We start from the raw sequence: 12758 nt of genomic DNA, 5'->3' as shown, positions 1-12758 counted from the left end.
GCCCCTTTCAGTGCCCTGGTCCAGCTGCTGGCTTGCATTTGGATTGCTGCGCCTCACTGCTGTCTCTCACATTGGCCAGCCAGAAGCACGGTGTAGGCAGCAGCGAGTGCCCCAGACTGGGTCTTGACAGCCAGTGCGCTGGGTGTTCCCTGCTACATGAGCCAAGGGTGGCCAGCAGATACTGGGGTTTTGCAGACCGATCTGAAGGACAGCGCATCGAAACAGCCCCTACTGTTTAAATAATTCAATTAGGACCTACCCTCATGTTTTGCACATTAAACAGAATAATAGCACAATTGATCACATGCAGTGTTTGTCGTTGCACACAGAGAGACTGCACGCCAGGGCTTTGGAAGCAGCCCATTACCCGTGTGTTTGTGTGTGTGTGTGTGTGTGTGTGTGTGTGTGTGTGTGTGTGTGTGTGTGTGTGTGTGTGTGTGTGTGTGTGGTGTGTGTGTGTGTGTGTGTGTGTGTGTGTGTGTGTGTGTGTGTGTGTGTGTGTGTGTGTGTGTGTGTGTGTGTGGTGTGTGTGTGTGTGTGTGTGTGTGTGTGTGTGTGTGTGTGTGTGTGTGTGTGTGTGTGTGTGTACACGTTATAGTGAGGGCCACAACAGATCACTAAAGTGGTTAAAGAAACAGGCTTGTAACCACGAGGTTCAAATCCCAGCTCAGCCACTGACTCACTGTGTGACCCTGAGCAAGTCACTGAACCTCCTTGTGCTCCATGTTTGCAGTGAGACACTGTTGTAAGAGACTCTGCAGCCTGTGCACAGTTCACACACCCTTGTCTCCTATCTTGCAAAGCGCTTTGTGATGGTGGTCCACTATGAAAGGCACTATATACAAATAGATTATTATTATTTACAATGCTCCAAGCCTTCACATATACTGCCTCTGAATGTATATACTGTACATGAATTATAATTTGATTCCAGTCCATTCAAAAGCAGCTTGATGGAGCTTGCCTTCTGTTAGCTGAAGGTGCTATCCCAATGTCTGCATTGTTATTTATTTTTTTTTAGCAAATGTACCCCTCCTCCCCTGTCAGTCTGCTCCAGCACAGCAGCACTGCTGTCTTGAAAAGGAGGGCAAGCAAGGCAGCCGTCTCCTCGACACACTTGCAATGCGACCCTGCTTGAGCAGCCCCGAGCACTCTGCATGTGTTTATAACACCACTGTAACAGAACTGCTTCAGCCCCAGACTTGCCCTTGCTCTGACATCACCATCTCACCAGTGAGAGTTTTGCAGCACCTCACTGCACGCACACACACACACAGTTGGCGTTGCACATTGCAAAACCAGATCGGCAAGCAAACCGTGCGAGCCTTTCAGCAACATGCAGTGGGAGCAGATCTAGTTTTGCAATTCAGTCAATCACTGGAAGCCTGTGCCAGGATCCAGCCTCTAGGAGTGCGCTGGTAAAAACTCAGCCCCTTCAACAGTGCACTTTGCAATTCAGAGCTCGGCTGTGCCTCTTCTCGTCTCACCTTCGTATTTGTAGTTTTGAGTAAGGGGTGTGCCACTCGATTCAGCGCGGGCTCAGGGCTATCCCGAGTCACCCCGAGGATCTGGACTGGCACGGAGGCCGAGACCCAGCGATAGCAACTACGCTGTTTTACAGCAAAACAAAAACAGACTGGCGTCTGCTTTCCCCACAGTCGGAGCGCCTGGTTAGCAGTTCAGTTTGTTTACTTGCTCCTAGCTCGCTGTGGGAGCCCAACAGGTATCCTGCGTTACTAGAAACAGCAGAGTCAGTCAGGAGCTCATCAGCTTTGAAAGACTTTCTACACGATTAGCGCAGGGCTACCTCAACAGCAAATGCTGGTTCCGTTTGTGAGTGTAGAATTGGGTTATGTTTCAATTTCTCATTTGATTCCAAGGATAATTAGTGCAAAGTTACAGATTAACCCACGCAGTGTTGCAATTACTAAAGACAACTAAAGACAACCACAAACGGGTTCTAGTATTTTCCCCCCCTCTTCGTGGACCCCGAATAAGATGAAGATTATGTATATATATATATATATAATGTAATATATATATATATATATATATATATATATATATATATATATATAAATAACTGGAAAAAACAAGCAAGGCCAGAGAATACTGGAAATCTACAATTGCACACAAAACAGAGAGAGAGTTTTCTATAAAAACACACAGCTCCTAAAGTCTAGTGAACCCTCATTGAATTTGGGCTCGGTAATTAACATGTTTATAACACAGGGAGCATTCGATTATTAGAATCATAAAAACAGCAGTTCCACATGTGGGTTTAAGCAACACGTACAGTTCCATTTGGAAAGTATTAGAAATGACTCTTAGAACAGGCTAAGGTTCCACTAAACCCATTCTAGGGTCAGAATTAGAATTCCACAGAAAAGAAATTCATCAAATACACCATTCAGGGCTGAACTAGCACTAGCAAAACAACAAAACTAAAGGAGTGTTGCACAAGATCTGCAGCTAAAGTTTCGCAGACACCGCGGCCCAGCTACATGCAGGGCTGGTTTTGTTAAAGCACCGTATATATTGTACAACATGCTGAATTTACACACTCCGTAACACACACCGCGTCTGAATTGCAATGCGGTACGGGTTCATAATACTTCCCAGGTTCACATACAACACTAACATTGTGGAACAGCGGAGCACTTTCTATGGGAAGCGTGTCGATCGTGAGCAACACTTTATTTAAAGTAACGATACATTTTAGCGGTTTATCACGGCTGTGACTCACAAAACGACAACACCGAGATCCTCGCACGACCTTGTGCTTTGTGTGCTTGCTGATAAAACTCGGAGATTACGCTTTGTATTATTATTATTATATTATTATTATTATTATTATTATTATTATTACTGTAAACTGCGAGTTCAGCGAGTTCAGCAGCACCTCGACCCGAACGGGTTTAAAAACAGCCCGGCATGCAAGTGATAAACTAAATACCAGCGGCTATATCACTGGCAAGGACTGGCTTAACAAACAAAACGAACGCGTACAACTAATACAATTATTATATTAAAAAAAAGCAGAAACACCTTTATTAAAAGGATGCCCAAACTTCATCAGGAGACTGATCGAAGCCCACACACACACACGCATGCATGCCCGCCCATGTTAAACAATTGAATTGCACACATTGAATGAACGCACTTACAAAATGCAGAGTGTGACGTTTTATGTACTTTATATTGTGTTCGCGAAACCACAGCAAAATCAAATTTAAAACACCGGGTAAAAACCCTGAATGGCTCTCGCCGAGCGCCAATATAAAAGTTGAGAGAGGAGTACGAGCCTCCGCGCAATACAAAGAACAGGACACGACGCACCGGCTCAGGAAGACGAGATGCAGCGCAACATGCAGCCAGCCCAGCGTGAAAACACAGGCGCATCAAATAAAACCGCATCATTGTCTGCATCTCAGCAATCTTTAAATGCGAACCCAAACTGTTTAAAATAGATCCCTCCGTTTATAAAACATTACCCCGTCCCCCCCCGTCCCCAGCACCCACCCAAAAAAAACCCCAAACCTCCCCCAGCGCACTCGCACAAGCACGCTCAAAGCTTTTGTTTAATCTCACTGCCTGACAACATTCGTTAAAACTTGCTATTGCAAATTTTGGGGAACAAACACCACGTGAACAACAAGGTTCAAAACTTGCTAGGCGCCAAAACCCAAGAGTTGACGGCCCTGCCCTGCGCCCCTGCCCTTGCCCTGCACCTGCCCCCCCCCCCCCCCCCCCCCCCCCCCCCCCAAAAAAAAAAACTAACAGGCATCGTCTCCAACATGCAAGCAAATAACATTAAAAAAAATACATCAAACATTTCAAAAAGGATTTTCTGAAATGCTCGGGATCTCTCTGTCCGACTCTAGCAGGACAATTAAACACCAAACCGTTTCTATACACACACACACACACAAACACAAACAAACAAACAAACAAACACCCAAGTATATTCAAATTTATGTACCCTGGGCACCGGTGTTTGTTTGACCCGATGGCGCAGCTCAGACGGCTCAGGTAGTCCCACGGTGCGTGCGGTGGGCGCGTGGCCACGCACACGCACCCGCACCCGCACCCGCACCCGTCTTTAATAATGGAGTTCACGCAGGAGTCCACGCAGGAGTCCACGCAGGTAACAATGCATCGCACTTACTTCTCCCGTGCCTGGTTGTCAGACGGCACTGTGGATCCTTTCCCTTTGGCATACATACTCGCTTGTGTTTTCAGACTTTTCCGCACACTCAACACCTGTCAAAGAAAGAACCCAGGAAAGCGCTCTATCTCCATAGCTACCCTTTGGTTTTTTTTTTTTTTTTTTTACATCCCAAAGCATTGGCCACAAATCAGGCACAGTTTCTATTGGGGGTTCTTGAAACAGACCGGCTGCTGGATCTTTTTTTTTTTTTTTTTTTTTTTTTTCCCTGCCGCTGTTCCAGGAATGGAGTGGCACGCCCGCCGCGGCCGAGACGGAGGAGGCCCCTCTTAAAGAGACACCGCTGGATTATTCAGAGCCGAGCCCGGTGTGCGAAGCCAGCGCGCAAAACAACAAACTCGAGAAAGTCAGACTGCATTTCTGTTTTCTGCTACACGCTCTGCGTTCCCTTCGCCTCCTTTTAACAGAAAGGTTGCGCTTGCTGTGTACGCCTGATTAAAGTATGTTCACCAAATGACGCGTGTTAATGAGACACGCCGAGTAATTGAATGCGGATAGCTTCAGTAAATAGATACAGTCCGGCATAAATGCAATGCAAAGTGGCGGTACTATAATTTAGTGGATGCTGGCCTTTATAAAGCCTTGTTAGGCTGCATCTTTATGGGGGTGGGTTGCTTAAAATGAGGCTCGACTTCCCTCCTCTGAAAGTGCCAGTGCGGAGGGCAGGTTTATTACGGGTTTAATGCGCTTTGTAAGCATGTATGATGTATTGCTATTATTATTATTTGAATCGATCGTATTGAAACGCGGGCAGGGCGTGTGGCCTGACCTCGCTGTGTTTAGAAGTCGCGGCGTTTTTATCTTTCTGTGCTGGATAACATAGGAAGAGCTGGAGGGAGATTGAAACGCTGCTGTGTAAAACAAATAGGAATGCTGTGAAAACAAACAGCTGAGGGAGAGGGTGCGGGGACCTCCCCACTGACACCCCGTCCCCACTGACACTAGCATGAACTTTTGCGCCCGTCCCCACCACCGGACTCTTGAGCTCCAAACTGAACCCCCGCCCCAAAATAGAAATAGACAACGACCTAAATTGTAGGGACTGGGCGGCCTCACCCCACCCCCAAGTGCCTTTTGACTTGCAGAAGGGGGACATTTTTTTTGGTTACTCCTGTGACGGACAGACCCCTTTTGTTCAGCTACCACTCCCGCTCCCCAACTGTGCGGGGGGGGGGGCCCTCTCCCCACTGACACCCCCTCCCCACTGAACCCTCTCCCCACTGACACCCCCTCCCCACTGAACCCTCTCCCCACTGACACCCCCTCCCCACTGAACCCTCTCCCCACTGACACCCCCTCCCCACTGAACCCTCTCCCCACTGACACCCCCTCCCCACTGAACCCTCTCCCCACTGACACCCCCTCCCCACTGAACCCTCTCCCCACTGACACCCCTGACCCGCAACGGTGGGGACCCTCTCCCCACTGACTTCCCCACTGGGGAGACCCGGGTGACACTTTTGGGGGAGGGATGACACCCCTCCCCACTGGCTCCACTGAACCTGTGGGGGAGGGGGTCCCCTGTGGGGGATGGGTGACTTGGGACCACGGAACCCCCTCCCCACGTGACACCCTGGGGGGGAGGAACCCCCCAAAAGACCCCCTGGGAGGGGGAGGGGTGACTCCCCACTGACACCACCCCCTAGGGGGACTACCCTCCACAACAACCCCTCCACCACTGAAAGGAGTCGACTCTCCCCCTAAGGGGTACCCCCACTGACACCCCCTCCCCACTGAACCCTCTCCCCACTGACACCCCCTCCCCACTGAACCCTCTCCCCACTGACACCCCCTCCCCACTGAACCCTCTCCCCACTGACACCCCCTCCCCACTGAACCCTCTCCCCACTGACACCCCCTCCCCACTGAACCCTCTCCCCACTGACACCCCCTCCCCACTGAACCCTCTCCCCACTGACACCCCCTCCCCACTGAACCCTCTCCCCACTGACACCCCCTCCCCACTGAACCCTCTCCCCACTGATCTGAACCCTCTCCCCACTGACACCCCCTCCCCACTGAACCCCCTCTCCACTGAACCCACTGAACACCCCCTCCCCACTGAACCCTCTCCCCACTGACACCCCCTCCCCACTGAACCCTCTCCCCACTGACACCCCCTCCCCAGACTCAATCTCAATCTCAATCTCAATCTCAATCTCAATCTCAATCTCAGTTCCAGTTACACTGCGGCGATTATCATTATAATTACAATCACACACAAAAAGAGCAACAGAAAACAACTCCTCTGTTTTATTCTAAGTAATCCGGAAATAATCACAGGTCCAAATGCACAAACATACTGTACAACTTCACAAACAAATAGGTTCACCAAAAGTGTTTAAAATACAAGAATGATGATCGCAGGACAAAGGACGTAATCAAACTGTAAACTGGATCAATGATATGAAGCCATTCCTGTTCCAATTGCACAGGTGCCCCCATATCTATACTTTATTATGGAAGTGGCACAGTGTTTCATTCAACCAGGCTCTTCAATATCAATTGAGCGTCCAGATTCGTGCTACATTGGGTGTGACAATGCATGAGCTTTCCAAACCTGAACCTAACCAAAGTGTCACGCAACTGTAGTGAGGCAAGGGCTGCTTGTTATTTCATGGACTGAGCGTTTCTTGACCGGACTGGAAGTGTTAGGCATGTCCAGCTGTGCTGACACAAATCCATTCTGAGGACTGTATTCCACAGACAGACCCGCCCTCCCCCTCCCCTCCCCTCCCACACACACACAGATCCACACTGTAGAGCGCAGAGAGCCCAGATCCACACTGTAGAGCGCAGAGAGCCCAGATCCACACTGTACAGCGCAGAGAGAGCCCAGATCCACACTATAAAGCGCAGAGCCCAGATCCACACTGTAGAGCGCAGAGAGCCCAGATCCACACTGTACAGCGCAGAGAGAGCCCAGATCCACACTGTAGAGCGCAGAGAGCCCAGATCCACACTGTAGAGCGCAGAGAGCCCAGATCCACACTGTAGAGCGCACAGAGCCCAGATCCACACTGTAGAGCGCAGAGAGAGCCCAGATCCACACTGTAGACGCAGAGAGAGCCCAGATCCACACTGTAGAGCGCAGAGAGAGCCCAGATCCACACTGTAGAGCGCACAGAGCCCAGATCCACACTGTAGAGCGCAGAGAGAGCCCAGATCCACACTGTAGAGCGCAGAGAGCCCAGATCCACACTGTAGAGCGCAGAGAGCCCAGATCCACACTGTAGAGCGCACAGAGCCCAGATCCACACTGTAGAGCGCAGAGAGCCCAGATCCACACTGTAGAGCGCAGAGAGAGCCCAGATCCACACTGTAGAGCGCAGAGAGCCCAGATCCACACTGTAGAGCGCACAGAGCCCAGATCCACACTGTAGAGCGCAGAGAGAGCCCTGGCTGGACTGGAACACTGAAGGAGAGCTGACCTCAGCTTTGAAAGAATCCAGTGAGGGTGTGTGTGCACGGTACATACCAGGGCAGCCTTCAGCAGCACGGCTGCTCATCTTATCTTTCTGCTTGATGTGAATTTGAAATCCAATTCCGCACATAAGCTAAGAATCCACTTGGGTTCAGGAAGCCTAATTTTAGGTCCTGCATCGTACCCCCACCTACACCCCAGTCTATACACAGGGCTCTCCGGCCAGGAACAGAGAGGGGGCCGGTTAATTAACGCAGCTCGGGCGAGAATTCTGAGGGGCGGGGTTCTGCTAATTAGGGAGGATTAAAGCAGGGGTTATATGTTGTTCTCTTTTGATGGCATTATTTACACAGTGTGACGTAATTACGCAGGGGCCCTAGATGCCATTGAAAATATAACCTCCAACTTCATTTTATTAATTCGTGTGTGTGTGTGTGTGTGTCAGTGCAGTCGTGCACACGGCGCACACTCACGTGCGCCCGTGCCGTTGTGTGTGTATGTGTGTGTGTGTGTGTGTGTTACTGTATTTAAGTTCTAACCTGTTAATTGCTCGTTCTCTCCCCATCTCTCTCTTCTTCGCAGATTCACCAATCAACTCCGAGCGATCTCTCTCTCTCTCCTCTCTCTCTCTCTCTCTCTCTCTCTCTCTCTCTCTCTCTCTCTCTCTAAGTGTTTTTTGAATTCAGTCGCTCATGTACAATATAAGCTTGTGTATGTAAAGCACATTTTTTTTTGAATTCAGTAGCGAATACTTTTATTCGGTTGTTTATTTATAAGCACATTATAAATATAGTACCAGCATTAAATTCATGTTATATTCAGAGACAGATATACAGTGTTTTTCTTTCTGTCCTCCACTGTGATCTTTACCTGTGGATAATGGACTTTGCCTTTCTGCCAGTGCCCCAGGAATTAGCTCTGTATGTAGCAGTTAATGACTGTTGAGTTGGACAGTAATGCTTTCTACTCTCCTTAAAACACAGATAGGACATCCCTGCCAAGAGGGAGTTGCAATGAGAGCCAGTAAAAATATCTTCAAGTAAAACCCCAAGGATCAAGCTAAGGTGTACTTTTTTATGGATTTTCTTTTCTTCTGCAAGTTCCCATTAGCTGCCCCCAGACGTAACTGTTTGTCAATATTTGCGATTTGGAACAGTACTTTACCACCCGTGTCAATAATATGGTAATCCTGCAAGTAATTCTGCCTGTGTTTTGTTTGGGCTCTAATTTCATTGCAGTTAGAAAATTACACATAATTACAGCCTATGTATGCTAATGATCCACTTTCCATCCACCCTTCTCCCTCTCTCCCTCTCTCCCTCTTCCTCTCCCCCTCTCCTTCTCATTCTCTCAGCATTATATTACTCATACACTCTGCAGCTTGTTCAGCTAGCACAGGGAAGAACACACACACACACACACACACAGGGAAGAACACACACACACACACACACACACACACACACACACACACACACAAACACACACACACACACACACACACACACACACGCACACACACAGCGACACACAACCCCACACTTGTGGTGTGTGCGTTGTTTGTGTGGTAACGTGTGTGTGCGTGTGTGCGTGTTGAAACACAACAGGAAGACAACACACACACACACACACACACACAAAGGGGCTAGTTTCCAAAAAAGGGGCTATCGATTCTGCACCCCCAAGCCCTGATGTCTCTTAAAGCTGCAGAGTCCCTCAATCCTATCCAGGACGCTCCTGCCACAGCTTTCAGCAGCGGGAGGTTACAAACACCAAACTCACTGTTACAGTTCAGGAAGCGAGACAGGTATTTTTTTTAAATGCTTGTTTTTTTTTTCTTCTGGTTTTCCACGAGAATATCTTCTATCGATATCTGTGTCTCTCCACCTGTTAGAGGCAGACAAGCTGGGAGGCTGATGGTTGCCCAGGTCACATCAGCACCCCTCAGTATAATTTTGGTGGAAAGCGCGCTACAGAAGATGCCTCATCACATGACACGCTGCCACCACACTCGTAATACTGAGTGCATGCACTAACCTGCTGCACTTCGTTCTCTTCTAGGTGTCATGGACTACACTCGGCTAGACCTGCAAAAAGAGAGAGGGAGAGAGAGGGGATGAGAGGGAGGCTGGAGTAAGGAGGTCATCTTGCGATTATGAAACAGCGTGACCTAATTTGTCCTATTGCTGGTGTTTGATAAAAAAATAACCTGGCAACAGAAAAGTAAGTGGGGTGTAATCTGTGCAGTGCAGTGCGTTGAAAAGCTCTTGGTTGCTGTTTTTTTTTTTTTTTTAAATGTCAACCCAATTCCAAAAGTTTACGACAACAGCAAAGTTTTGAAACAAGGCAGAAGCTGGAGGATTTTTAGCAAAAGACTGTTGCTCTTAATTGGATGCTTAGTAATTGCAGAGAGCCGGTTACAGAACGAACACCAGAGAAAAAAGGGAACGTCTGCCTGTTTGAAATCCATCGAATTGCTGCTCATAATCTATAGTGGGGATGTCCTTCTCTAGCTGGCATTGTGATGGGGCCAGCGATACAGGGAGGTGCTAGTATAAGCAGGTTGCAGTGAGACAGTCTCGCAGCTCTGCAGGGACTCCAACAATAAGGATGTGGAATGGGTCGTCTCCAGCAATCCTCATGAGAGAACCACAGCAGCTCTTCACAGCGAGACAGCGAGGAAAAGACAAGCCCGATGAGGCTACCGACCCACACATCAAACAACTGAATTCTTCAGTCTTCTGGTTTAGAATTGCAATCGTATTTCCTTTTTTCCGCCCCCCCCCCCCCAGTTGGAGTAGTCTTTGAGAATTAACCCTCAGTGTGTGTTTAAAATGACAGCCCATGATGCAGGAAAGCATGTACAGCACTAGATTCCAGGAAAGCATGTACAGCACTAGTAACCCCAGAGTATAAATCACATATAATAATCAAACACTGGTACAGAACATCTTGTGTGTAGAATATCAAAGCTGTTCTAAATGTCTGATCGGAGTTCCTCAGTACAATCACGGCCTCTGTGATTTATAATAATGCTGGGGAGGAAGTAAGTTCCTATATCTACACTCACACCCAGCAGCTGAGCAAAGGAACTGACACACTTCAAACTGAGCCCCTCCAGCACACATCACAACCATGGCATGTGGAATGAGACACGCACACACAGGCTCACACACACACACACGCACACGGTGAGCCCTCGCTCAATCCTCTCTCACCATGCCTTACAGGAAGGTTCTGCTGGGCTGCAGCAGACACTGCTGTCCGCTCAGTGGAGATTCCACTGACACCCTCCTCTCTCCTGCGCTGTTGTTTAAGAGAAGTGGGCTCGTTCTGCATGACGGGACGCAGTCTGGAAAGTGCCGTGTTATCAGAAAGGGAAATGCTATCCACCTTGATTAAAGGACAAGGCGCTGCAATCTGTTTCTTGCTTTCCATTAGCCTAACCTGATCTCTGTCCCCCTTGTGAAGATCTTGGTTCATTGTTGTTGTTGTTGTACTGATACGGTTGCTTCCTGGTATGAGATCACTTCCTGCAGGTCACATGATTTCGTTATACCAGGAACCTCAAACACACTGACCAGCTCGTTCAGCAATAGTTTTCAGTGCAGAAAATGTTGCTTGTAAAGGTCTCTGGAGGACACTGGCTAGGGGCTCTGAGAGCAGTGCTGGGAGCAGGGGTGCCTCGGTTTTAACTTTAAAGCCTTGTTTGCAAGGATCCAGTTTCAGCCTATGTGTGGAATTGAGTCCAGCTCTGACAGCAGCTTTCATTTGAAGTCTGTCTGTTTTCTTTTCTCCTCTGTTCGGTTTCAGTGCAAGCCCCACATGTGCTCTACATTAAGACCTTGCATGGGGCTGCTGTGGAGCTGCAGGCACAGGACAGTTAGGGTTTGCAGGGTGATTGAAGGGTTATCAAGGCCAGTTGGATACAGCAATCGCAGCTCCATACTGTCAGCCTACAGAAGGAAGGCTGCTTCTTAGAGAGACCCTGCACATGAATTGCATGGGGACATTCTATTTTTTATTTAAAGTCCATGATGTTTAAACAAAGGACAGGGGTTCTGCAAAGTGAAACACCGATGCAGTAAGCCTTGAAAAGCACCCTTCGTGCAGAAGGATGGGTCAGCTGTTGCCTTCCCTCATCAGCGCCCCCAGCGTGCCTTTGAACGCCACACTTAGATCTCCATTGCATTCTCTAGTCTACTTCATTCCTTTGGTAAGTCTTGCTAAAAGCACAGCAAAGTGTAGCAAAGCACAGGCAAGGGAAACTGTACTGGCAATGCAGTGCAATTCATTCAGAGAGGAGCACTGCAATGCATTCAGACAGGAGCACTGCAACTGCGCATTCAGAGCAGGAGCAGCAGTGCAACGCATTCAGACAGGAGCACGCATTGCAATGCAACGCATTCAGACAGGAGCAGTGCAACGCATTCAGACAGTGCAAGCAGACAGGAGCACTGCAACGCATTCAGACAGGAGCACTGCAACGCATTCAGACAGGAGCAGTGCAACGCATTCAGACAGGAGCAGTGCAACGCATTCAGGAGCAGTGCAACGCATTCAGCAGGAGCAGTGCAACGCATTCAGGAGCAGTGCAACGCATTCAGACAGGAGCAGTGCAACGCATTCAGACAGGAGCAGTGCAACGCATTCAGACAGGAGCAGTGCAACGCATTCAGACAGGAGCAGTGCAACGCATTCAGACAGGAGCAGTGCAACGCATTCAGACAGGAGCAGTGCAATGCATTCAGGCTGGCGTACGGTGTAAAACAATATGACGTCTGCAATTCGACTGCAAAACACAGATCACGACATTACTAGTCTATAGATTTTTCTCTTTTTTTTTTTCATTAACGGGTAGTATAATATTAATTACGCGGCACAGCAATGGACGAGCGAGGTATCGCCCCCGGGACCCCCTAACAGCACAGCGAGCATTCCTGTCGGACTCCACTGTAACCCTTTCCACTCCGCACCGCATCAATAGGGGAGTCCCGTTAAGATTATTAATTACAGTAACTGCAGTTCAAGAGGGCGGTAAACAGATACGCCTGTGACACTGTGGGACTGTGTGTCATTAATGGGGCACCCGTGTCGCCGATTCAC

The 12758-nt window shown here is 48.8% G+C and overlaps 1 protein-coding gene across 1 annotated transcript in view; it reads right to left on the bottom strand.

Moving 5' to 3' along the window:
• The window catches only part of LOC121300530 (single-stranded DNA-binding protein 3-like), a 36335-nt gene extending 31962 nt beyond the window's left edge, over positions 1-4373 (bottom strand). The window contains exon 1 of the mRNA XM_041229095.1: positions 4169-4373. Coding sequence (XP_041085029.1) covers positions 4169-4224 — 56 coding nt within the window. The 5' untranslated portion in view covers positions 4225-4373. The remainder of the gene's footprint in view (positions 1-4168) is intronic.
• Between the last annotated feature and the right edge of the window lie 8385 nt (positions 4374-12758).

Source organism: Polyodon spathula, chromosome 26 (genome assembly GCF_017654505.1).
Source record: "Polyodon spathula isolate WHYD16114869_AA chromosome 26, ASM1765450v1, whole genome shotgun sequence".
Classification (NCBI taxonomy): Eukaryota; Metazoa; Chordata; class Actinopteri; order Acipenseriformes; family Polyodontidae; genus Polyodon; species Polyodon spathula.
This window is presented reverse-complemented; position numbering and strand designations above follow the sequence as displayed.